The sequence below is a fragment of the Seriola dumerili genome, unplaced genomic scaffold (assembly GCF_002260705.1).
Source record: "Seriola dumerili isolate Sdu_G_001 unplaced genomic scaffold, Sdu_1.0 BDQW01000322.1, whole genome shotgun sequence".
NCBI classification, from domain to species: Eukaryota; Metazoa; Chordata; class Actinopteri; order Carangiformes; family Carangidae; genus Seriola; species Seriola dumerili.
The window spans coordinates 1,472,936-1,498,765 of record NW_019174577.1 but is presented as its reverse complement, the minus strand read 5'-3'; the positions used below and the strand labels follow the sequence as shown (position 1 = coordinate 1,498,765).

Genomic DNA, 25,830 nt, shown 5'->3' with positions numbered 1-25,830 from the left:
GAAACATAAAAGCTTGCAAACATGAGTTTTCACCCTTACACACACACGTGAATGTAGGTCGAGGAATTAGACAGACAGTGTTCCTCTCGAACTCCCAAGGCTAACATATTATTGATACTGTGTGTCAATATTTAATCTCCAACAGTCTAGGAGCAAACCTGAATGCACACAGTCTCTCCAGCAAATATACAGTTAAAAGATGTTTATTGTCACATTTACATCTTGAAATAATAATTCTGTATCAGGTATTGTAACATTTCTCTTACCTGAAGGCAGAATCCCTCCATAAAATACCAGCATTACTCTGTTCTGCAGCTGAGAAAGGGAGGAAGAAGAAGAAGAAAACGAAGAAGAAGAAGAAAAAGAAGAAGATGAAGAAGATGAAGAAGAAGAAGAAGAAGAAGAAGAAGAAGAAGAAGAAGAAGAAGAAGAAGAAGAAGAAGAAGAAGAAGGAGTGATGTATGACTGTCAAATCCAAACTGTATCTGTCGACAGACTCATCCATTAAAAGCTTAATCCTTTTGTTTTACTAGTAGTAGTAGTAGTACTGAGAAAGAATGAGTTGTTTAAGGATAATATGTGTGTGTGTGTGTGTGTGTGTGTGTGTGTGTGTGTGTGTGTGTGTGTTTGACAGATACAGAGTATTCCCCAGCAAGTTGCCTGAAACAAATTTCCATTTCAAACCTATTACATTCTTCACTTGATCAAAGTCTGCTGTCAGTCATGATATATACTATAATATATTAGATTATATGAGGTGTGATATTTGACAGGCCCGATAAAGCAGAAAAAAGTCCAACAGTCCAGCTGCCATTCCACATGTGACCAGCAGATGGCAGCATAATCTTTCTCTTTGCATTGCAGCGTTGAAAAGGGAGAATATCTGAGGAAACAAACCTGCAAATAAAGGAATTATAAAGGAACTATTTTCTTCAGCATAACAGTAATAATAAGAAAGGCTTGTTCAGTGTTGAAGCAGGATTAGCGATAGCACAAATCAAATAAGAAAAACACCTAATAGCAAAGGAATTATCTTAAAGTTTTGTCTCACATCTCAACCCAACTGCAGGATAATAATATTTAAACAGATTTCCTTTGTGCTTAATAATCCTCTTCACCCTTCAACACTTCTCTTTCAGCTCCTACCTCACGACATCACATATAACCTCCACCAACACCCTTTGCCCCACAACCTCCACTCTCTACTCACCCGTTCCCCCCACCTCTCCATCCCTCTCCCTGTCAGATCCCACAGCAGACAGGAACTATAAAACAGTGAGCAGAATTTCACTCAGCCAGTGAACGGTGGGAGCCAACACACCCACCGACTGTCCTCCAGCGACATGATCGCCACTCAAACCTCCGGATTTATTGGAAGGTTGCAGCGTCTTTCATGTTTTACCACCATTTCATTTAACGCTACGAGGCTTGTTTTCAGGAGGTTTAAGGAAGGAAAATTCTTTGTCTTCCACGCTAGGAAACATCAGAAGGTCATGGGAACAGTTGCAGCAAGTTTATGCTTGCTATTCAACCGGTTAAACAATAATATACATTAGTTAATGAAAGCCCTATTCAAGTCCCACACAGAGAGTGCAGTGCATTTCTTGTTGTTGCTTTGCTGTCATGGGTTTGAATGTGGCCTGGGATCTTTTCATTTGATTCTGTCTCCAAACTCTATGCAATGCCAATAATCCAATAATAATCTAAATGACTGTAAGAAGATAGGCAACATCTGTGTCAGTTTATGCTGCAGAGTGAGTCAAAACACAGAAATAGAGAAGTTGTTTTATTGGTTCAGTCCAGCACCATAACTGAACGAGGAACAGCCTATGTTGAGGACATGAACATTTCAATAATCCATATTTAACAAAGCGGGGGTCTGAAGTGGATGAAACTGCACGTCATACACCCTGCAGGCTACATGTAATGTATTACTGTATTATCTGCTGTTCTGAAATGCTTAGTAGCAGGACCAGCCTGCTGTGCAAGTGAGATATCTGCCATGACAGAAACACTGGGCCCTAATAACATCCATTACTGCCCTGCTGCTTGGAATGAAAGGGGTGTACTCTCAGTGTGTGTGTGTGTGTGTGTGTGTGTGTGTGTGTGTATGTATGTATGTATATGTGTGTGTGTTTGTGTGTGTGTGTGCGTGCGTGCGTGCGTGTCTAACATCATCTGAAGCAGTGACACTATCAGCCTCCCTCTTTCACGCTCAGTTCTTCAATTATATGCATGTATGTGTGTCCACGTGCATGCTGGTACACACAGTTTTACACAATTTCACACGCACATACTTCAGAGTTGTTTTCAGACAGCGTTAAGATTCTTTTATTCCTTGGCTGTCCATTGAAAAAAAAACAACACATCTGTTCTTTTTAAATAACAATAATCTTTTTAAACAATAGAAAAATTGATTTGTGAGAATGTTTTTTTTAGTTTCATGTCCTGCAAATGATGTTAGCTGTCTTCCATGTGTTGCTTAAGTTTTCTTAGGCCGTTAACTGTCTCCACATGCCTAGAGGAGGCACATGGGGAATAAATAAAGCTTTTGTCAAAGGCCGGCTGGCCCCCGTCCTAGATTCTGCTCTTCTTCCTCTTCCTCCACTCCTCAGTGCCCTCTCATCACACAGCAGATTAGATTGACATTTCAGTTCTCCTTTTATCCATGTGGATACCAGTGTGTGTGTGTGTGTGTGTGTGTGTGTGTGTGTGTGTCTGTGTGTGTGTGATGTGTATGTGTGTAAATGCATGTACAGTATCTCGGCTTGTAGTTCAAGTGTCTTTTCAAGTGAGTGTACACGTGACATTCACTGTGTGTACATGGTATATTCGTCAACACGAGTCTTTCTCTGTGAGTCTCTGTATCAGAGTTCGTCACGTGATGCTCGAGCTGCAGGAGGCGGCGAGTCTCCAGTGACGCTGTTCTGGGCCACAGGCCGGATGCGACCCTGCTGGGCCGTCTTGCGGGCATGCTGCCGGTCCCAGTCTGTGGCCACGGCTTCGTCGTCCCAGATGGTGGAGGTCTCCGTGTCGCTGATGTAGCCCGGCTCTCCGGTGTAGTGGGTGGGATAGATGAGCAGCGGCTCGACGGAGAAGGCCTTCAGGTCCCGCGGCTCGAAGTGAGACATGTAATCAGTGCTGCGGAGGATGAGGGAGGGATGGGGAGAGGGAAAAGAAGTATAAGAGATGTTAAGAAGATTTGCCACAATTTAATGATGATTGTATCAGCAAGTTAGGATTATTTTCAGCAACAGTGAACAACAGTGAATAGTTGTGATTTTTTTCTTTATAAATGACTTAAAATACAAGGAAATCATTGTAATAGGCAGCTTCACACACTGGCATTCCCAAATAGTGGCAAGAGGTAGGCAATTTCTCACTTAGTGTTTATGAATATTGAAATCTATACCAAAGGTCACCTAACGGAAGAAGAAGGAAGGCCTAACCGGAGTGTTGAGTCACTGCAGTTTTCTCGACTATTTTGCATTTTGCTATAGTTTCTGAGTCATCAGATCCTCTTAAGTGGAAGTTCTGATGTACATACTGGATGTACCGGAATTTAATATCAACACAGACAGCAAATTTACAGGATGTCAAATAGGGGAACAACTCTTTTGACTGCAGCCAGACTCTTTTGTAACAGGGATGTTTTTATCACTCTATATGCTATAACCAGTGGTGGAGTATTCAGTCTTGTTGACATTGGTTTAGTTGAAGCCAGTTTGAACCTACTTTAGATGCTGTTGAGTATTTTTTTTTTCAAAAACATCACTTCATATTATATAAGATGATCATATGTCATATGTGTAAAATGTGTAGCAGAATTCGAGCTGAAACAATTAGTCAATTTAGTCACCAGTTGGTTAACTGAATATCAACTGTTTTAATAATAGATTAATAATTTGAGTTATTTTTCAAGCAGAAAAGTCAAAGCATCTCTGTTTCCATCTCCTCAGATGTGAGTATGTGATGCTTTTATCTGTCATATGATAGAAAACTGAAGAGCTTCAGGTTTTTTGACAAAACAAACCAAAAGAAACAATGTAAATGTGTCAATATTATTTTCTCATGATATTAATCTGATATTAATATGTGTCTATTAATATCTATTGATATTAATCAATAGTGAGAAAAAATTGTTGCAGCTCTGAATAGAAGAGAAATTAGTACAACATGTCAAACATATGAAAGTACCAGTACTGAGTACAAGTACATCACTATATACTACTAATACCGTCTACTAAAACATTTCATCCCATCAGATCCAAACATCCTCATGTATACCATCATATTGTTGTACTCTGTAAACAGCACTGAACTCTGCTCTCAGCGTGCCATCGTCAGCCTGCAGCAGGGCCAGAGGGAGGAATGAAGGCCGTATGGGTGTGACACGTCAGCCTGGCGGAGTCACACTCGTGCAGACAGAGGTCAACACAGAGGTCAACTCCCCGCCTGTTTAAAGCCTGTCAGCACTCCACAGGGACAGTGAAACCTTACACCTTTATTAGTGCTCAAGAGCAGCTCAGCTTCTCCAACACAACAAACCCCACACAGACACACACTCACACACACACACACACACACACACACACACACACACACACACACACACACACACACACACACACACACACACACAAACTAAAGCTATAAAGAGTGATAAAATACAGGTAAGTTAGGAGAGGAGCATTTCACTGGGTTTAGAAACACAGCTGAGGCTCTTTCCCCCCAAAAAACAAATGTAACTGACATAATATCCATAATTTAAATACCTTTTATATTTTTTTTTCCTGCCACCTTTCCACATTTCTGTCCATATTTCCCATTTCTCTCATTTTTAGACAAACTCACCTTCTCTCACTGTTGAATACACACACCGTGTATTTACCTAGTAATCCATACACTGCACACTGGACACACACCTCCATGTATTTATATAGTTACACACACACACACACACATACACTTGCACAGTGTCCATCTCCACCCCACCCCCATGCTCAGACCTCTATCAATGGGAATCCTGTCCCCCTTCTCCAACCAGCAGGAAGAGCCATGCTGGCCCACATTCCTCAAAGAGAGAGACGGAAGGGGGAGGAGAAGTGGGTGACAGAGGGAGTAGGTGTGCAAAAAAGAAAAGTGGAGGTCTGTAAAGAGAGTGAGGGAATGCAAAAGGAGTAAAAAAAAAAAAAAAAAAGCAAAAGAAATAAAGAATGAGAGGAGAGCAAGGAAAAGGTGGAGGGCTGAGTTAAGGGATAAAAATGGGAAGGGGAGAAGAGGTGGAGGTAGAGGTGGAGGTGGAGGCGAGCAGGGCACGGCAGGAATCCCCAAGGAGAAACGAAACAGAAAAGCAGGCATTGTGTGTCTGGTGCAAAGCACCGTACCCACTGAACCCCAAGAACAATCCATGCCCTGTGTGTGTGGGAGCACAGAAGAAGAAGGAGAACAGGGGGGTGGTGAGGAGGAGAAAACTAAAGAAAGAGGGGCATAATGAGGGGGAAGGACAGAGGGAACAAGGACAAAAGTAGAGGCAGGGAGCTTGACTAGGATTTGAATGGGATGGAGGTTGTGGTCTACCACCAGCACAAACTAGAAAACTACACACTGTGCCGCAGTCTAAAAAGTCACAAAGGGGACATGAATGTGTGTTTGCGTCTATGTATAGATAATGACTGTACAGTCGGTCTTTTAGTATTTCTGCACTGGTTTACTGCCCGAGGGCCTGTTCTTGTGCATGCAAAGGATCCATGCATACTTAAATTTCTCTGATCGTGTACTTTAAATTTAGCTTTTATTTCTTTGCATCCTCATGTTTATTCTGAATGTGGATAACTTGGTACATTCTTATGTAAGAGTGTGATGCACCTGCAACCATCTATTTGTGGTCCTTGGTAAATATTTGCCTGTCTGTTCATAGACCAGACTGTCTGAAAGGGTCTTTGTGTCTGAGTTTGAGAACATGATACAGTAACATTTATTCCTGTAGCTCTGTGGTTTTATGTATTACACACCTTGTATAAAACTCTGTGCTTTTGTATCACATGTATGCGGCTTTTATGCAGCACTGTCATTATAAATCAAAGACAAGTGAAGTTTCCACTGACTTGGGGTGTTTGTTGAACATGACTGGCAGGAACTCATCAACAGGCAGCATCCTCGTGAACGGCTGTGCAGCCAATAACTTCCTGGCCCCTTGCTGCGACAGCGCATAGCCGAGTGTCCAGTAGGAGTAGTCGGCCTCAACCAGGTTGTTTACACCTTCCACCGACTGCTCTGGCTGCTGCACCTGCATACGCTTACGTCCCACATAGCTGCAGAAGAGGCAGAAGGAGTGAGTGAGTGATGAGGCTTCACACAAGTTGGCTTGTGCTTGCTTATGGTACACTTGGGCATGTGTGTGTGTGTGTGTGTGTGTGTGTGTGTGTGGGTGGGTGTGGGTGTGTAGATGGTTGGGTGGGTGCTATTACATGAGGTCCCAGTCCAGCTGGGTCTTGTTGATGTCATCCATTATGGCCTGTAGCCGCCGTTTAAACCTGGGCTCAAACCTCACGTCGTCCTCTAAAACAAGAACCTTCTGGAGGCCACGCTCTATCACCTGATAATCAGAAAGCAAACACAAACATTCACTTTAACGTTAGACGTTCACAGAGGTGGCTTATTTTGTCCCTGTCTTTTCCATTATTAATCACTCCATCAGTTTTCTGACACACACACAGGGAGACGTGGAAGTAGCTTTGCAAAATTGATTGTGACATCCATGCCAGTCTCCTGGCTAATCTTATCTAATTTCCTGTCTCTTATCAAATTATGATCTCATCTTGTCTAATGAGGAATACACTTATGTCCAAAATATAGCTGGATATAATAAAGGCCACATAATGCTATTTCACCCTCTTTATTTCTATGTGTGTGGAATAGTAACCACATTTCTCTGCCTTGTATGTTGTATATATGTAATCACTGGCTGATCATAGATATGCAGAACAATATGTATGTACTAGAATCAGGTGGGTTGAATGTACCAAGTGTCTCCATTGATAGAACATTTCCAGTTTATTTTTGTTTTCTGATTCAGAGTTGGTCCGAGGTCAGAGTCAGCTCCAGAACAACAGCCGTAAAGCTGGAAGGGATTCAATAACCTGTTCAGTACTTGACCCTTCATCCCCATGTTGTGCAGTACAATAGACATGTCTTCCCTCACCTGTGTCCATATAGAGTGATGGCTGAGGAAGCAACCAATCTCCCCTCTGGTCAGGACTCGACCAGAGTAAGGATCCTTGTAACCCGGCATCATCTCTATTCCCAGCGCCTGCAACTGGGACGTATTCAGAGCCCTGAGAGAGATTGAGAAGCGGCAGTAATGAGAAGAAGTACTTCATGTATCTACACACTTCTATGCAGCTGAGTTGGTTGTTAGCATGAAATGCTTCACAGAAAAACACAGTAAAGCCAAACCCCAGCAGGTTGCAACGATATATATATAGTTAGTTATATAGTTATATGTGTTGTCAGAAAAAATAAGGCTGGAAAAAGGATTACGACATTGTCATCAGAGGATTAAAGCAAGCGCTGAGGAGGGAAAGTCAATCATTTTGCTGCAAACACCAAATCTCTGTTCAGACAGGATGTTTGAATATAGATGTCAGAAAAGCTGTGACAGAGGAGACAGAAGACTGAACGTTATCGCAGCTGACACTCAGGGAGTGGAGACAGAGTGCATCGGATGTTTGAGGTTGGAAAATGTCATTTTTATTGAGGAGATTTGTTCTGGATTAAATCAACCCTCAGCTCACATCTTTGAGCGCGTGCAGGATTGTGTGTTTGTGACCTACTTGCCGTCCACTGCGTCTGTCAGCGTCGCATGTAGACCCAGCGAGGACATTGTTTTCAACATCCTGGTTCTCCTGTCCAGCCGGCGCTTCAGGTTGATCAGGAGAATCTTAACAGAAAAAAATGGAGACATATACATTTAAGAGAAAATATGTTCTTATCTGACTTTTTAGGTCTGAGGAGAGGGCAAGGGCAAAGGATGGAGCAGAAGGAGACATAAGAAAAGGAAGCAAACTGGGACAAAAACAGGAAGTGAGAGTTGCTTCTAACAGTAAATAGAAGGGGACACAGAAGTTGTTGAGCCCCTGTTGTTCCAGGCAGAGCCGGCACACTCATAACTCACTTCATCAAAGCCAATCTTGTCCTGCAGTGATGGCGAAGAGTACAGGTGCTCAGAGGGCTCGATGTCGTGGTCGACTGTTGAAAGAAAGAGGAAGGAGGCGAAAGGTTAAAACAGCAAAAACAGGATCAGAGAATTACTGAATTTCCCTTGGATTGTGGTGGTTTATTTAATTTGCTTTATATATAATCTGAGCTGAGAGAAGAGCAGTGAAGGAGGCCAAAGGGGGAGAGAAAATGAGAGGGAGGTGGGTGTTGGATAAACAAAGTGAGGGGGGAGGAGATGGAGAGACAGTGCAAGCAAAGCAGGTTGACAGGATGCAATCAAGGAGTGTCATGGAGGTCAAGGAGAAGAAGAAACAAACATGAGAGGTAAAGTAATCAAGGAGTGATGGATAGTGAAGTCACAACAGCTGGAAAACGCGCGTGTCTGTGTGTGTGTGTGTGTGTGTGTGTGTGTGTTTACTCACTCAAAGCCTCTGTGATGGTGTGTATGAAACTCTCGCTTTCATCTTCCACATTTTGCTGTGCCTTGAGAGGGACAGGCAGGAAACCGTAGTGTTCTCTGTTACACACATACATCTGCACACCTGGGAACACACAACAGAAGTAGAGAGAGCCAGTATAACAACACTGTACAAACATCTGCCAGCATTAGCTAATATTAGCTTCTATAAGCTATTGGGCTGTTGCAGAAACCTCCTGAGTGTGTTCAAATGAACAAAATTGCATCTTATTTCTTATGAATTCAACTTTTTGTTTGCTTGTTTGATCCCTTTTGTCAGAAGTTGGATATTTCACTGTATAAGAGCATGTATAATTTAACGCATTGTTGTTAGTGCTGAAACTAATGTGAGATGGAAGGAACTGTGTCTCTTCTCTTTGTATTTGTATATCTGTTAGCGTTTGTGCAAGTGTTTTTATGTGTTTACTGTTTACGGAGTTGGAGGACATATGCTGAACACACTTGCTGTCTATGAAGGTTTTATTGTGCCTGTTTGTTCCCAGTGGATGATTACCCGCATCACACACAAAAATGTAATAACACTGATATTGTTGCACACTTCCCAAGACTACACATGCACAGTCAAGATGCACACATGGCTCCATTTATCTCTGCACTCACTCATCTGCCGTAATATGACACATGTGCATGAATTATATAAAAAGCCCTCAGTGTTATACTGCAGCACACACATGCTTTATAGCAAAACCAGTTTCGCAATCAACTGCTAATAAATTAATGAAAACACTAACGATTCTCACTCCATCAGACTGAAGCTGCCATGAGGCATTTACACCCCTGCCACAATTCTGGTAGTTTGTTGCGAGTTGAAGATTTCAGACTGACCCGCTTGACGTGCCGAGAAAGCAAACACCATGATGTCATCGAATGCCCAGCTGTAATCTGGGTGAGGGGGGTAGAAGGTCAGGTCCCTGCTGGACTCACGACGCAGGTCTAAAAGGAATGTGCTGTGCACCATGGGAACAGGGAAGCAGCCGAGCCGCTTCCACTCCCTGATCGGCTGGTAGTCTGGGGTTCGCTTATAGTAACCCTGACGGAGAGGAGAGAGATGAAGAACACCAGGTTGAGGTCATAAATCTAGCTGAGGCACAGACATATGGATGAAGTTAAAGTTTAAACTGTACCTGTGGGGTGATGCCACACCAGAAGTTTGAGTAGAGAGAGCGAGACTCTAACATGGGAGCCACCAGGGTCATGTTCTCAGCCATCATCAGGTTCAGCACACGAGGGTTCGTCAACAGGTTGTCACTGTCTACAAACTACAGAGGGGAGAGGGTCAAATCACTCATCGTAATGTAAATTCTAAAATATATCAAATATATCTATTATAAATCCCTGTGTCATCTAACTAATGACCCACTGATTTGCTCTAAGTGCTAAATGTAATGGGCTGTAGCATCAGGTAAAGCATTGAAGTCAAACTTGAATTCTGGTATCAGCTGTTTCATTCATGCTTCACAATCACTGGCTCCTTCACAACCTGTGTGGCTATCAGCTGACTAGTAGCATCCACCTGTATCCATGCGTATGTACAGCAAAGCTGTTGCTCTGTAACCTAAAACTTCTTACAGATACTCTGCTGATGCACTCATGCCAACTGCCACAGCTCCATACACCATCCTAGTCTCATTCTTGTCTGCTATATTCTGGGTAATGATGATTAACGTTTATTAATTAAAGTTATTTATTATTTATACTTGTTTATTATTTTTCAAGAATTTATTAAAGTTATAACCATTTGCTATAAATGGCCAATTCCTCGACACATGATTGCATATTTATACTTAAAGAAAAGCATATCTATGGCTTACCAGTATGTAGTCGGCCCATCGTTCCCTGGCAGCCTTCAGCGCTGCCTGTCTCAGCTTCATCACATGGTTGAATCTAGAGGGAGGCCAGTGCTTTGGACCCCACTCGTCTGTATAAGACCTGAAAATACACCATCACATTAGAAAACACATATGGGAGCAAACCAGATCAAATCAAGAACAGAACCCAAGTCTGACTCTCACCTTGGCTCCTCCATGGGCCTCCACTCCACGTAGTGGTAGACACTCTGGGCTCTCTTCAGCCATTCTCTCAACATAGCAGTGGTGTTGTCCACATTATGGTCTGTTGCCGCCCTGAAACACCAACACAGACAACACAGGATGTCATTCAAATGAAGCAGACTATTGACCAAGCATCCTGCAAGAGAACAGCCACGGTTACTCTCCTTAAAACTAACACGCAGTCTGTTGAAGTGCATCCACTACACATTTAGCATGACACACTTAAACAGCTGTCTTTGGGCGGACACAAGCCTCATTGCTTGTCAGGACTGTTTTCAGGTATGAGAGCCTCTGGGAAAATAGGATGTGAAGCAGATTCAAACATTAATGCAGAAAGCTGCAAACTGTCCTTAGCTTGAGGTAACAGGGAAGTGATGATCCATGCCATTCAGACAGCATGTTAAAGAAGAAGACGCTCAGGCTTCTTCCAGATTTGTCTAATTACGGTCTCATGTTACAGCAGGCAGCCTCAATGCTGCAAAGCTTCCTGACTGCCTAATTAATAATGCTGCTGGAGCATAGACAAAGTCTGAAGAGTCACAGTGAAGGCAGACATTACTCTGAGGCACTGTGGGTAAAAAAAATAACCAGACAGGTACACCGAGCTCACTCTAATCCTCCTCTGGAGACTGGCTTTCACTTCTCTAACCACTGTGGCTGCTGGATGCGATCAAATAATCAGGTGAATCTTGTGCACAAAAGCTTCAAATAAGCAGAATTAACACAGGCTGCAGGTGAATATTGATGCACTATGTGTAAACAACTTGACACCAAAATATTACAAAAGTTAGACTGGCAACACACCAGCTTACACAGACACACAGACTCATACCTGTAAGCAAATGATGTCAGTGTAAAATTTAGCACAGTCGCAGCTGCTTGTTTGTCACTCCTGTGGTTTGCACTCTGCATCGCTGTTTCTTCACAGAGATTTCCACTCTGACTCAGAGAAGACACTGTGGCTACTGTATGTGTGGGTGAGAGTGTGTGTGTGTGTGCACACATATAAATTTATGTAAGAGAAATTAAAAACCGTAAACAAGCTGCAGTTCGCTATCACTGAGACATTTGGGAGCATCAGAAAAATAAATGTCACCTGTCTCCCCCTTGCTCTGCGTTTAAATTGCCATTTAGGGAGGAAAGGTCAACAGAATGTGAGGCAGAACCCTGTACTTGAATGTGCGCATACAAATACACACACACACACACACACACACACACACATACACTCATATACTTAATGAGATGGAGTTTTCCACTGCTTGCTGTAATATTCCTTGCTGTACTCTCTCCAAAATCGCACCCAATTTTAGACTGGCTGGACAGAGATAGAAACACACACACTCATGAACGCACACGCCTGTGCCCCATGTCTTTGTATTTTCAGCAAGTTCACTCTCAACATAGAAGATAACAGTGTTGACACTCTTCATTTACCCACGTTTAGGACAAATGCTAACGCAGAAACACCTGTTCTCTCTCCGAAGACACACACATACAGGTACACAGATGCTCATAAGATCACATAAACACACGGCTCAAATAACACACATGGAAAAATAACACAGATGCATGCACAGTCTTGTATTACATACAACGGTTAGTCAGAAAGAGGCAGCGCTCTCTCATGTTTGGAATTTCAATCATCTTCAGTTAGACAGATAAACTCTTCATCCAACAAAAGCAGCAGCTGCAGAAGCCTGAAGGAGACAGTGGTCAATAATTTTAATGTGCATGTATGTGTGTGTGTGTGTGTGTGTGTGTGTGTGTGTGTGTGTGTGTGTGTGCGTGCGTGCCTACACTTTGCAGATGTGTTACAAAACATATAGACATTCATTTTTGGTCATGTTTGTTTTTCAGCGGTGTGACTGGTGATTTGTGTGCTACACAAGTGGTGGTTTTAAACGTTTGAAAAGTATGTGATTGAGTGTGTGTAAACAAGAGTGTGCAAGCATGTGCACATGTGTATTAGTGCATAACTGCCCATGAGAGCAATAAAGGAAGAAGCCACCCTTAATGACTAGCTGTTGGTGTGTTTTTTTTTAATTTTTATCGTAGGTTGGAAACACACTGAAACACCTGACTCGCTAGTAATGAGTAGATCTGCACGCACACACACACACTTACATGCTTCTTCAACCACTAAACTGCACAACGCTCAGGGATATAAATGTGTTCCAACACGCCATCTCCCAATGACAGACTCAGCTCCAGGCAGGGATTTAAAATGATGGGACTTCTGGGAAGTATAGAACAATGCATGGTACAGATTGTGGGAACATACAGTACATAGAGGAGTATACGAGACAGGAAGAGCGAGTGTGGGGCAGAGGAAAAAGAGGGGATTAAAGAGAGTAAAAGAAAAGTGGATTTTTGTTTACTTCACTTTATTTTACTGCTAAACATAAACTGAAAATGTTCATAATTGTTCCAAAGCGTTCTCATCGATTAAGAATTAACATTTTTTTAAACAGCTCATTAAAACCCATCCAAACCATCAAATCAGGCTGACTTTGTTTTTACGCACGACGCATTAAAATGGTAATGACTCACGGCTCACAAAATCATAAGAAATATAAATCTGACTGGAAGTCTTTTACGTATTTTTACGGGCTCTTCTTGGCAGGAAATATGCTTCCTGTGTCCAGGTATTCAGTCGGTAAAGGTCGAAGGTTGTCTACAAAAGAAGAGAGCACTGGTGTCTGCATGTCTTAGGAATGGTAGAAGAAGAAATGTTGGAACAATTACTCCAATAAATCTGCGGATTTTACTAATAAAGGGGAAGCATTAGTTTTCTAGCTCTAGCTAGTGTCATGAAGCTGTTGTGGTCAAAACCCAAATGATTGTATATATATATATCACAGCTTCTGCCGGGTGATAAAAGTACAAAATGCATCTACTGAGGATGATACATACCTTCTTTAGTGCTGAGGTTGCTTACTGGCTCTTGTTTTTCACAAGCACATCCTTCAAATCTGGCCCTCCCACTGCCCAGCCTCTCTGAGCGCTCAGGACTCTGAGTACACTGTGATTTTCCATTACCAACACTACATCTCTGCACGCCTTATGATTTCTGGAAATGTGAAACTTGGTGATGTACACAACAGGGAAACAAAGGAAGGGCTTTCCTTATGGGACTCCTTCATGCTTGATCAGGCAAAGTACAACAAGAAAACAGCCTGGAGTAAAGTCATCGTCGCCTACACCATTTACGAACGCTGTTTAGTGCTCTCCTTCATTTCTATGGGACATCGTCTCCTCTGTCACATTTTATTTTAGACACGTACGTCCTCCTCCGGGAGGCAACTTTGTGCTCCTTCTCCTCAATTTCCTCTACCTTCAGGCAAGATCAGCCACTGCAGCTGAACTGTAATGCACTGTGACCCCAGTGCCAAGTCAAAGAGCTTTCGCAGTTCCTGTCAAATGCCTTAGCTGTGCCTAGCTGATGTCTCTCAAACTACAGGATTATGAAGAGTTTGTCTATCTGGAAAAGGGGATGCACACACACAGCATGTGATACATACAAAGATACAATAATCTAGGCTCTTGGGCTTATATCCCCCTCCTTATCCCTTAGTACCTCTGTATCTCTTTCTTTCTTGCCTCCTGCTGTGTCTCCTCATTCCTATTTTGAAGTTTACAGTAAGCAGCAGACTCGTTATTCTGCCGCCTGCAGCTCTAGGGTTAGGCTTCATCTCCCCCTTTCTGTCTTTATGATCAGCATCTGGACAACACATGCTTCCTGAGGCCTCACCTACACATCGCACCACTCCCTCTCTCTATCGCTTCATAGACATCCATTATTCTTCCTCTGTTATATCATCTCAGCATTAGAAAATCTGTCCTTTCACCCACTTATAGTACAGGCATTAATACTCTTAATGCATGTGCATTGGTCTCATCCACATCTCCATCACTTCACTTGATTATCATCCCACTTCACCACTCTCTCTGCCCCCCTCCCTCCTTCCCTCCCTCCCAGCTGGTAGAGTTATCCACTCCAGAAAAGTGTGTAAGATAATAGTGAGTGTGTCATGAAGGCTGACATCTGGCCTTAAACACAGAGGCTTGTGTCTTAGACTGGCCCTTGTAGGTAAACACAGGTCTGAAAGGCCCCAGCTGGCCAGTGTCAGCTGACTGTTGATTCAATAAACTATCTAATATCACTAAAAATAATGGCTGGGTGCTGCATGTAATTATGAAGCAAGAATGCCTCTTTCAGACCTGAGCATAGATGCCTTTAAAACATAATAACTATGCGGTGTGTGTGTGTCTGTGTGTTGACTTTGTAGCATCGTCTGTAGGCTGACGTGGCTACAGGCCTCTTGTTGGCCCAGCCGGGCAAAGGAGAAAGAGGAGGGGGTAGATGGGTAGAACGATGGAGGGGGAAAAGGGAACAAGAGGAGTAGAAGGGAGGGAGGGTGAGAGGAGGAGCTGGTGAGACGGGACCTCCTGACTGAAATTCCTCATGACTCTCAGGGTCAACAAAAGTGGCCAGTGCCGGCGGGCTTGCACTGAAGTGTAATAGGCAAAGATATTCATCTTGGTTAAATTTTAAAGAAAGCCAGTGTTGACAGAGAAGCCTGTCCTCCCAAGCTGTAATGTCATTCACCACCTCCACCTCTACACCATGACTTTTTGTTGAACATTTGCATTGTAGGTCATTTCATTTTGTACTTGTCCAGTATAGATATGCAGTCATTTGTCAGGATCCTGGGATGAAACAAGAGATGCTGAAATGGTATCTGTGTAGATCAGTGACAGTCACCCCCTTACCTTTGGATGTATTATGAAAAATAGATACAGGATTACAAAATGGCAGCCAAGAAAAAAGCTGTTCAAACAGCACATACACAACTAAAGACAATTGTCCCTTCCCATAGACTTTATATTTTTACAAAGTCACACAAAACATATCTTTCTTAGGCTTAGACATGCCTTAGACATGTCTGAAGGTATCTTACTGTATGCTGATGATCTACTTTTTTATGCCTCCATTTTTGGAGGACCATTTTTCTTAAAACTCTCACATACACATACAAGTCTTCATAAGAGCAAGCTGCTCCCTACTTTCATTGGTTTTATCGGGACATATGATGGAAATACCAACTCAATTTCTAAAACCCTAAATGTTTGTTCTAAAACACTTTGAAGCTATTGTTCTTTTGATCTTCATGTCTATTAGTGAGTACTGAACTGAATTCATAATTTTCTTTAGTTCTCTTATGGACATGAACAGCTATTTACATATTGTAAACATTCAAAGTAGGTTCAGTTGCAAAATCTCAACCATCATTATGTGAAACACAGTCTGGTTGTGAAAGATGACGTGAAAAGAGAAAATGTAACAGAGAGAAAGAAAGCGAGCGAAAACATAGAGAATCAGATGGAAGAAGTGATGGAGGAACAGAGGGATGTTGGGAAAGAGGTATGAAATTAGCAACAGGGAGGGAGGGAGAGGGAGCACAGTGGTCAGTCAGTGAAATTGATGACACAAACACACACAGATGGACAGACAGATGGATGGTGCTAAAATTACATTCCTCTATGAGAACATGACCACAAGTCTTTCTAATGAATACTCCACTATGCATGAAAACATAACTCTAAACATATTACCTGACTGATGAACAGCTAACCTGTTTCATCCTCTCTCTCTTGCTCTCTCTCTCTTGTTATGTCTGCCCGTACTTTACCTAATCTCATTCCATATCCAGGCCTCCCCCCTCTCCAGATGAGAGAGTGCTCATACCAAGATGCCATTACGTCTCAGTGTTTGCCAGCTCTATCAGTGCTGTGCTGCCAAGCTCTGACAATACTGCTGGAAGTGTGCTGGAACACATGGGGCATCTAAGCAAGAATTCACAGAGCGGGGCCAAGTCCAGGAACAACCATTTACACTCCGGGAGAAATAGAGAGAGAGAGAGAGCAAGAGAGAGAGAGAGAGAGAGAGAGCTTGAAAAAGGCTCGGGGATTGGAAAAATCAATTCTTCTTGTTTACTGCAGTTGATTGAACAGATATGTCAGGTCTACAGAGAAAGTTTTCCCATGAATACCTTATTGCTGCAAGGCAAAGAAGATAGGGCTGGACTGTTGGCAGGTACAATGTCGTCAGCTGTATCCGTTCAGCCTTACAGAGACTTTGTTGGTTGAGCGCAGGTCTGGCAAAGATTAAGCTCTGAAGTCACTCTGTTTGGAAAATGGACTTTCGGCCACAGTAATTTCTACTACCTCATCATTAGGTGTGAAATTTCTTTATTTCCACAGATACCTTGCGGCTATTTGAACAGTACACGAGTCTATACATTTACAGTTGGCTGAAAACCCATTTCAAGGCAACATGTCACTAACCATAGGCCATGTGCCTCGCATCTTCTTCACACCAGAACAATAAAACACACTCCGTTGTACTGTGTGAAATTCCCACTGCTGTAAATACTCACTACCCCACCAACTGTGTATTAATCCACTTCTGAAAATAGTCCCAAACAAATCCATTTTTTAGTCCTGTTTGAGTAATATTTCCAAAAAATATAGTGCCCAAGCAGCTTTTATAAAATGGTTCAGCCTTTGTTGATCTGTCTTCACAAAGAATAAATGATCTTCTGGGATAGTGTCATGTTGTTGGTTTTGTTGGCAATAAGAAAAATATAGAAGTATATTAGAATATAATTATTTACGACATTAAAAAAACCTAAAGTTTGGGCACTCACATTTTCAGTGCTACAGACTGGTGACAATTCATTGTCAAGAGCGAAGCAACGTGTCCTAAATGTCAAGAACATTTGATATAGAGGGGACTTACTCCAGATGTTTTCATATCACATGGGAAAAGCAATGCCTGACCTTCTCCCAGCACAGCGACATGGCGCTGCCAGATGTTCTCTGACAGTTTTATTTGAAGCCATCTGAAACTTAAACAGTTGTGTCTGTAAATGCGTTGGTGACGACATGGGTAGCTAAATTCCTACGAAGTGTCTGCAACATCAGTTGCAGATTATTTCCATTTTCAAAACAAACTGTATTCTCCAGAATTAAGATACAATCATCTCCATATGCTCCAGTGGGTTTTTGTCATTACAAGCTGCTTATCTGGGAGAAATCATCCTGCATTTCTAGAGTTTACGTCAAATACCTGAGCAGATGTTGAAAGACCATTCCAGTTTCCGATTATGACTCCTCAGGTGATACTGATTGGGTGGCCAGAGAAGCCCGTGGTCTGTTACTCTACACGTGGAAGTTCTGACTCGCTGTGGGCCTTACAGGGTAATTGAGAAAATGAATGGAAATCAGGGCCTGAGCCAGAGGAGCGGAGCAGAAACACACACACACACACACACACACACACACACACACACACACACATTATTTGCGCAATAGTATTTAAACACACATATCCATCTAACACACACAGGCATGTGCGAGAGGAGACACTACTTTCACATTTATACCCACACTTGCACCAGAACATTGCATATAATCAAACACACACATTTTAGTACACAGTGCCAACACTTTGATCTAATACATATTGACACACACTAAAAGCATATGCTGTTAATCATTCACAAATGCCCATATAGCCTGCACCAGATAACACAGAGCCTGTCCCATCCTGGTAATTTATTCCGTACATTTGGATAAACTGCTCTTCTAAAATGGCCAAACTCCCAGCATGACAAAACCAAGAATTATTTATACATCGCTGGAGTGCTCCTAAGGAGGAATGAGCCCTGAGGTAACACACCTGGCATATAGCAACTGTCCAACACTGCAAAACGGGTAACCTTTTCAGCCTGTTTGATTTTTCCCATTTTCTTCTACTTTAAAATCCTTTGGATCCGATGAAAGAAAATAAGTAATATTGGATCTTCACAAAACCTGATCGAACCATCGGTAACATGGACAAACTCTCTGCAGTTAGGGTTACATGCTACAGGTCATGTTGAATAATACATCCATGAGTTTGAAGATTGATTGCAAATCACAGTTTTGTGGGCTTTTCTGCTTTCTTACTGGGAGTTTGATTGATGGAGGGTTGATACCAGTTTGATCCGTCAGTGTTCATTGGACTGACCGCTGCGTGTAAGCTTGGCACACAGGCAGGAGATGTGGAGAGGCAGTTAGCCCCTACCAAAAGAGGTGAAATGTGCCTCCCAGTAACTCCAGTTACCTCATTTATAAGCTGTGTTGTTTTACCTGGTTTGCCACTAGTTAGGCACTATGCTAGCCAATAGTAATTTGACATCAAGGAATCAGCTAGTTTTGTACAGAGTTGGTTGTGTAAACCCTGCTGCTTCACAGTGAGGTGAATGTGCATTTAGCGACTCAGGCAAAGCTAGCTGTAGATGGTCAACAGCAGGCTGGCTTCTCGTTAAACTATAATGATTTATTTACTGTTTCTACGTGTGTGAAATACGGAAGATGTGACGTGTGTGGAGGTTTTGGGGTTACTTTGGGAGTACTGAAAGTAAAGTAGCTAAGTAGTGTTGCTGTTGAAGAATAAATTACTTTTTCTATGAGTAATGTGTACTTAGTAATTGATAACATTTTTCAAGTAACTTGTCCCAGACTGATCACAAGTTAAGTCAGGTTTTTTGCCAGAGAACCCTGCACATCTTTGCCAGGACCCAAGCTGTGCCACTGCAGTGGTGTTCAATGAAGTGATTTTTTGTTTTTCTTCTATTCAGTGCTACTATTGTCAGTCTGAACATGGACTTGGGGTCAGTTTTGCCCCAAGATCGCAACAGAGAAGAACTTGAGTTAAAGAGAGGGGCACTCGGGCCATCAGAGCACATATATATCCTCATGGAAAAAGATTTTTTAAGAGGAAAATTTGGCACACCACTGCAAAGCAGAACACGACAGTCAGCATAAATCATACAGTCAAAAAGACTTTTACTCATAGCATTCAAGTCAAATTTGTTATGGATCATTTATTGCTGTGAAACTCTGTGCACTTGTCAAAATAATTTAAATAACTTTGTTTATGTCATGGTATATGACATGGGGTAAATCATTTCTATCAAATGCTTTTGTGGAGCTGGATATAGCCTGGAGTATTTAATAATCTCTCTCCTCTTTACATGATATAGTAGATACAGACACAATTGCATAAAACTTCTCTCAACATCTTACAGGAATCACATATGGCACATTTGTCGCAGAAGTATTCAGCATGTTTGTGAGCAACTATGGAAAATGTTTAGCTTATAGAGTCATATCATGCCTGAGGCCTCAGGGTACAATAAGATTTAATAGTGGAAAATAATATTCCATTGCTTTGTAGCTGGATATTATTTTGTCAGCAAAATGCAATGAGAAAAATCAGACCGCAAACCAATACCTCATTGTCTCTGAGGATAAAGTACAGTGACAGGTCATATAAATGGGATAAGTGGATATATGATAAATGAGTAAACAAACAACATGACATTACGAAAGTGAGAAAGCGAGCCCTCTGGGGGAGGGCCTATGATGTCAGCACTCTGAAATCCTCTTTAGGGTTCAGTCTGTCCCTGGCAAGTCTACAAATCATCTCGACCCCCAGCCCAGCACCTGGGAAAGCACTTCACCACATTAGCACAGCTGGCAGGCAATATAGCAGCAGGCAGTCAGCAGCGTGAGGAGCAAAATAATAGCAGGCTGGCTTAAACTTTGGAGAGGTTTGTCTGCATTGTGCCTCAGATGTCAAGACAAACACACAGTTCACTGCTGCTGAAATCCTCTTTGATTTCCTTTTGTAGCAGCTTATCAGTAACATTAATAAGCAGACTCCCGAGGGCATGCTGCAAAACTCAACAGTTAACTATTGAAATCTGAACTTAACCTTTCAGTCACGAGGACTCCACCTGGCCTGGAATCAAAAGGCTGGTTAAATCTGTAACTTTGGTTCCTGTCTCTTTCCCTCCACTGTTGTATAAATGTATAAACTTTTATATTCAAAGAATCAGTGTAGTTAAATAAATAGTTTGACATTTTGTGAAATATGCTTATTCATTCACATTCTGTCAGAGAGTTACACCCCTCTCACAGCTTAGCACAAAGACTGGAGTCTCCACTGGTTGCCTGGCAACCTCTTGGTGACGACAAGCCTCCAGGTGCAGCACATAGCCCCCTGTATAACCAACAACTCGTCAGTTTTGTGTGGCTTAAACAAACCAGCTAACATGTTAATCAGAGGTGCTGGTTGGCAGATTCTTTTAGACTGAGCCAGGTTAGCTGTTTCCCAATGTTTCCAGTCTTCGTGATACGATAAACTAACCTGTTGCTGACTCTAGTTTCATACAGCCTGGACAGACGACCACATTCAACTTCATGTTCTCACCAACTGGCAACTTATGCTCTCCAGTTCTTCATGTCTTTGCAGAGAAACAGGAACACCTACAAAAACTCAGAAACAGCAGACACAGAAACAACAAATCAAGACCCCAGCGGACCAGGACAGGTCCAAACCCAGACCCCTCCTGCTCCTCTTTGCTTTATTTTCCTGACGCGATACTAGTGGGACCAACTACAAAGCTCAGTCACGATAGGTAAAAATAACTATTTCATCAGATTCTTCAAACAACAATATGAAGTGTGTTGTTGTGTCCACAGTTGTCCTGTTGGGACAGATGGATGGGGATGGAGAAATAGCAACAGGACAAAGGGAAAGAGGAAAGCAGACCTGGTCAAGCTACTGTGGGAATGCGGATTAACCAAACTGCTAAATGCCTTCTGGGTAATTTTCCCAGCATTGTTGACCACCTTCTCTTTGCCCCCCCCCCTTCTTCCTCTAATTCCCTGCATTCTTTCATTTCTTAACAGCAGTGTGAGAGTCTTTATCACTGCTCTGACACTTCTCTGTCAGACCTGTGCCCACTCGCAGAGGGAAAACTTCTAAAGGCAGATTTTTACTGACCATCCTAACTGTCAGCGTGAGTCATTGCTGAAGAAAACAGGGTGGAGGACACATGACCTGGTTGATCAGTTCAGATCATCCTGTGAACAGGCTCAAACTGGAAACTTTGGTCCTCCCAACATCTTCAGGCCTGCCAAAGCCTGCCTAGATTTTTGGAAACACGGATGATTTTGTCATCTGGTTGAGTTGTTAAGCAGTTTAAGACTCTTCAAGACTGCTGTCATTGTGTCACTGCTGTTTCAACAACACTGTAATTTTCACGCTAAATAAATGGTAATACTAGACTATCCGGATCATCTCAGATGGATATGCAATTATAAAGAAGTCTACAAAACTCAATATTATGATGGTACCATAATCCAAATTCAAGCCTCTAGCATGAAGCAAGAAACAATAGGATGCTTTGTAATTTGTAAGCACCTGCTTGATGAATCGTTCTTGACAAGTGAGCAAAATGCCTTTAAGGACCAATCAGGTGGCAGATGATCTCTCAGATTTTTGGCTCACCATGTATTTTGCACTGCGTTCGCTCAAAGGCCAGATCTAAATGTTTCTACCTTCAGAATATCCGTAATCCCATAATCTTTCTTTATGTTTTGACTGATCATGCTACACTCAGCCTCTTTCTGTTTCTCCTTAGCTGCCCGTCTCATATACAATGATGGCGTACAAACACGCATTAACAAAGCCCAAAAAAAAATCTAAAAACCTCAACATGTTCCGTGATCCTGCGGGAGGATAATTTAGGGGTGAAAGGGAAGCACAATAAAGAGAAGAGCACCCTTATTATTATATTTAACCATCTACATCCTTCTTCTCCACTCCTCCCTGCTCTGTCTCCATTGGACTGCATGTTTGAAACAAGCAGAGGGGGAGATGATGAATAGGAAAAATAATCTTCTGTTGTGCTTGAGCCTGAAACTCCAGAGAGGAGTTAATGTGAGGAACATTGTGTCCCCACACAAAAACTGGAGCTCCACAGCCAGACACTGTAGGTATTATCTATGTACTGCAAGCATGATAGTTTCCCGCATACTTTACATTAATCAGGCCATGATCTATGGCGATAAGGCATGGGTAGTAGTAAAGTGGAACATCTTGGCTTCTTTAGATGTGCATCATCACGTAATCGCAAAGTCGTCTTTGGCTTGGAGTTCAGCTGGAGACCCTCGCCTCACGTCATTCCCCTCTCTGTTTCTCTAAGCTTCTTACCACTCTCCACTGGCACATAAAGACAAAAATGCCATAAAATAATCTTTCAGTAGCAGTAATGTTGAAGTCATTTAGAGGTACGAAGTCAAACGAACTGGATTTGCTGTTTTATTTATGAGAATGTTTCAGTCTTCCTCAGTCCCGCTTCACTAGATATCTTATATGACCTGAGGATCTTCTGACACAATGTTTAGATTTTAAACTGCATTTATGTTATTATGTGAGTAATTAGTGCTCTGTAATGTAATGTAAAAAAAATGCTTTAGCATGGCTATATGCTTTCAGTGAGAGCTTAATTACAACTTGGCATTTATTGGGTGGTTTGGCTCACACGTTGAGCAGTAATGACGACAAACAGAAACAAAGAGGCACAGAGCTGCTTGAGTTATAGTGAGTAAAACATGTCATTTTCTTAAACAATTTGACCACAATAAGCCAATAAAGTCATCATCACTCTAACAACATTAAAGATGTTTTAAATATATCCACTGTTTCTAGTTGGCACTTTTTTTCTTCCGCAAATTATAAAGGCCACAGACACAAAGCAGCAACACATACTAAAGCAGAACTATTCACTAGTCCTTATTTTCATCTGATCATTAAATGGCCTATTGGAGCCAATCCCAGCTGATAGTGGGCGAGGACAGGGTACTTCCTGGACAGGTCACCAGTCTATCAGAGGGTTGATATAAAAAAAATCCTACAGATTATAGCTGCTGAAATAAAAATGACTTGCATCTAAATCGGTCCTGTGTTAGAGGCTGATGAGTTGGATGCAGGACCTAATGTGTGCGTTTGTGTGTGTAATTCTCTCACATTTCTTTGTTAGTGACATTTGCCTGTTACCAAAAAAATATAATTGTGTGACACACGGGACTGATCTGCCTCAAACATACACTGTGACTTTTAGTCTGGCTGCACTGACTGCAGGGCAGAGAGAGAGAGAGAGAGAGAGAGAGAGAGACTCATAACTGATGGGGCCCTTCCTCTGTTAGTTAAACCACTCACAAAGCCATGTCAGCTCAGCCACATTGGCACTTTGCCCCCCTCCCTTCCCCTCTCTCTCCCCTCTGTATTGAGTTTCTCCACTGTGCGTGCATGTGTGTGTTTTGGTGAGGGTATCTGAATTAGAAGCAGACTAGAGTCCCTCCACAAACAAAATCAAGACTTTTAAGCAAAGGGAAGGGTGGGAAACAAAACAAAAAAAAAGAATGCCATGGGAGGTGGACACAGTGGAGAAAAGGAAAGAAAAAACACCCACCACCATGTGTTGTATGTGACTGTTATGTCCTCCACATGTCTAATCTGCACTTTGATAATCAACCTGAGATTCTGTGTACATTTCTGGCTGACCCATCATCCTGCATAACCCGCATGCAGACCAAACAGGGGCGCACGCACGCACACACACACACACACACACACACACACACACACATACAAACACACACACATTTTACACATGACTTCCCAGAACTAACACACACCCCCTAGTCCTGCTGTCAGACCAACTCAGTGTCTCCTTTCATCCCGTCACCTGCAGGGATCCTTGTTTAATAGGCTAACTTTATATCATCTCACTCTGCTCCTATGAGACCAAACACACCTACAGGACCCTACCTGGGGTGAGCCCCCCACCCCCCACCCCACCCTCTCTCATACCTGCCTGCCCTGCTGTTTTAAAGCCCCGTTTCCGCAGGTTTGTGCTGAATCAGATGGAGGCAACAGTGATTAAGGGTTAAGCCGAACCCCAACATGCACAGCAGCTCTTTCATCTTTTCACGCAGTATGCAATTTGGATGCCGGCAGACACGCGAGGTAAGTGCATCGTAAAACGCAGCAACAGGTCTCCGAGCCTGACACTGGCAATCTGTTATTATAATTAACGCGGACACACGCTGCTTTTCATTACAGCACGCTCCACTGCAGACCACCGTCCACACCATGTACTGTATGTGCTCTGAAGGACGTGCACCTTTTCTAGAAACGATGGAAAACTATGGATAAGCTATAGCCTAAGTCTAAAAAGTGTCAGGTCGAAATATGATTAAAAAAAGTTCTTATACTCGCAGAAGTCTTTGCACACCGCTGTCTTAAAACTCTATTTTTTTTGTGTGTTAGAGTCGTGTCAGCCACAAACAGTAAACTCTGTCCCTCAAACTGCCACCGCTGCATCCCTGTCTGTGTGTGTGTGTCTCTCACCAGATTGCTATGCGCTCCTTCGGATACTCCAGCCTCTCGATGCAGCCCAGGTAGTATGGCAGGCTGTGCGCCGCGTTGCGAGCCACAATGGCGATCATAACCTTTGGCTTCAGGAGGGAGGACTCGGGTTTGACCTGCTCCTGCACCAGCGTCGCCAGCTCCGACGCGCCGCCGGGCACCAGAGCGGCCAGCAGCGCCCACAGCACACCGACTCCCACGGCCCCGACCGCCCGCATCTTCGCTGCCACGATTCCGCCGCGATTCTCCCGAGCTGGACCCGGAGTACAGAGACTGACTGGGCGAGAGACACACAGGGAGGGAGAAAGAGAGAGAGAGAGAGAGGGGTGAGTGAGTGAGTGAGTGAGTGACTGACTGAGCCGCGGCGGGAGAGGAGGGGGAGAGAGGAAGGAAGGTAGAGGAGGGTGGCAGTTGGGTGGAGGGCTTCCTACCTCTTTTACCCCTCCTACACCCCCGCTGGTGGTAGTGTGGAGCCTGTGCAGCATTATCTCCCTCCACCTTCTCCTTCTAATAATAATAGTTATTATTATCAGAGGATATTAACGCACCTCAACAGCCAACGAATCAATTCTGTTCACTTATCACAAATGAATCACGTCTTTCAGTTTATTAGTCGGCTAAGATGTGAGAAGCTAGACACACCATGTTCCAAACCATATGTGACTGTCTGCAGTCTGTTGGATGGTCCTCTGGTTCTCCTCCTTCATTCTCCTTCTTCCCGCATATCTTCTGAATTTTTCTCTCCT

The 25,830-nt window shown here is 42.8% G+C and overlaps 1 protein-coding gene across 1 annotated transcript; it reads right to left on the bottom strand.

The window, feature by feature from the left end:
• Positions 1-1,301: 1,301 nt before the first annotated feature.
• LOC111232220 (procollagen galactosyltransferase 2-like) lies at positions 1,302-25,364 on the bottom strand. The gene is made up of 12 exons (XM_022759632.1): positions 25,067-25,364; positions 10,711-10,821; positions 10,510-10,627; positions 9,823-9,957; positions 9,524-9,728; positions 8,643-8,762; positions 8,177-8,250; positions 7,836-7,942; positions 7,205-7,337; positions 6,471-6,598; positions 6,108-6,314; positions 1,302-3,141 (listed from the first exon to the last, which is right to left on the bottom strand). Exons 1-12 carry the CDS (start codon positions 25,300-25,302, stop codon positions 2,868-2,870), a joined length of 1,848 nt encoding a protein of 615 aa, XP_022615353.1. The 5' UTR covers positions 25,303-25,364; the 3' UTR covers positions 1,302-2,867.
• Positions 25,365-25,830: the final 466 nt, after the last annotated feature.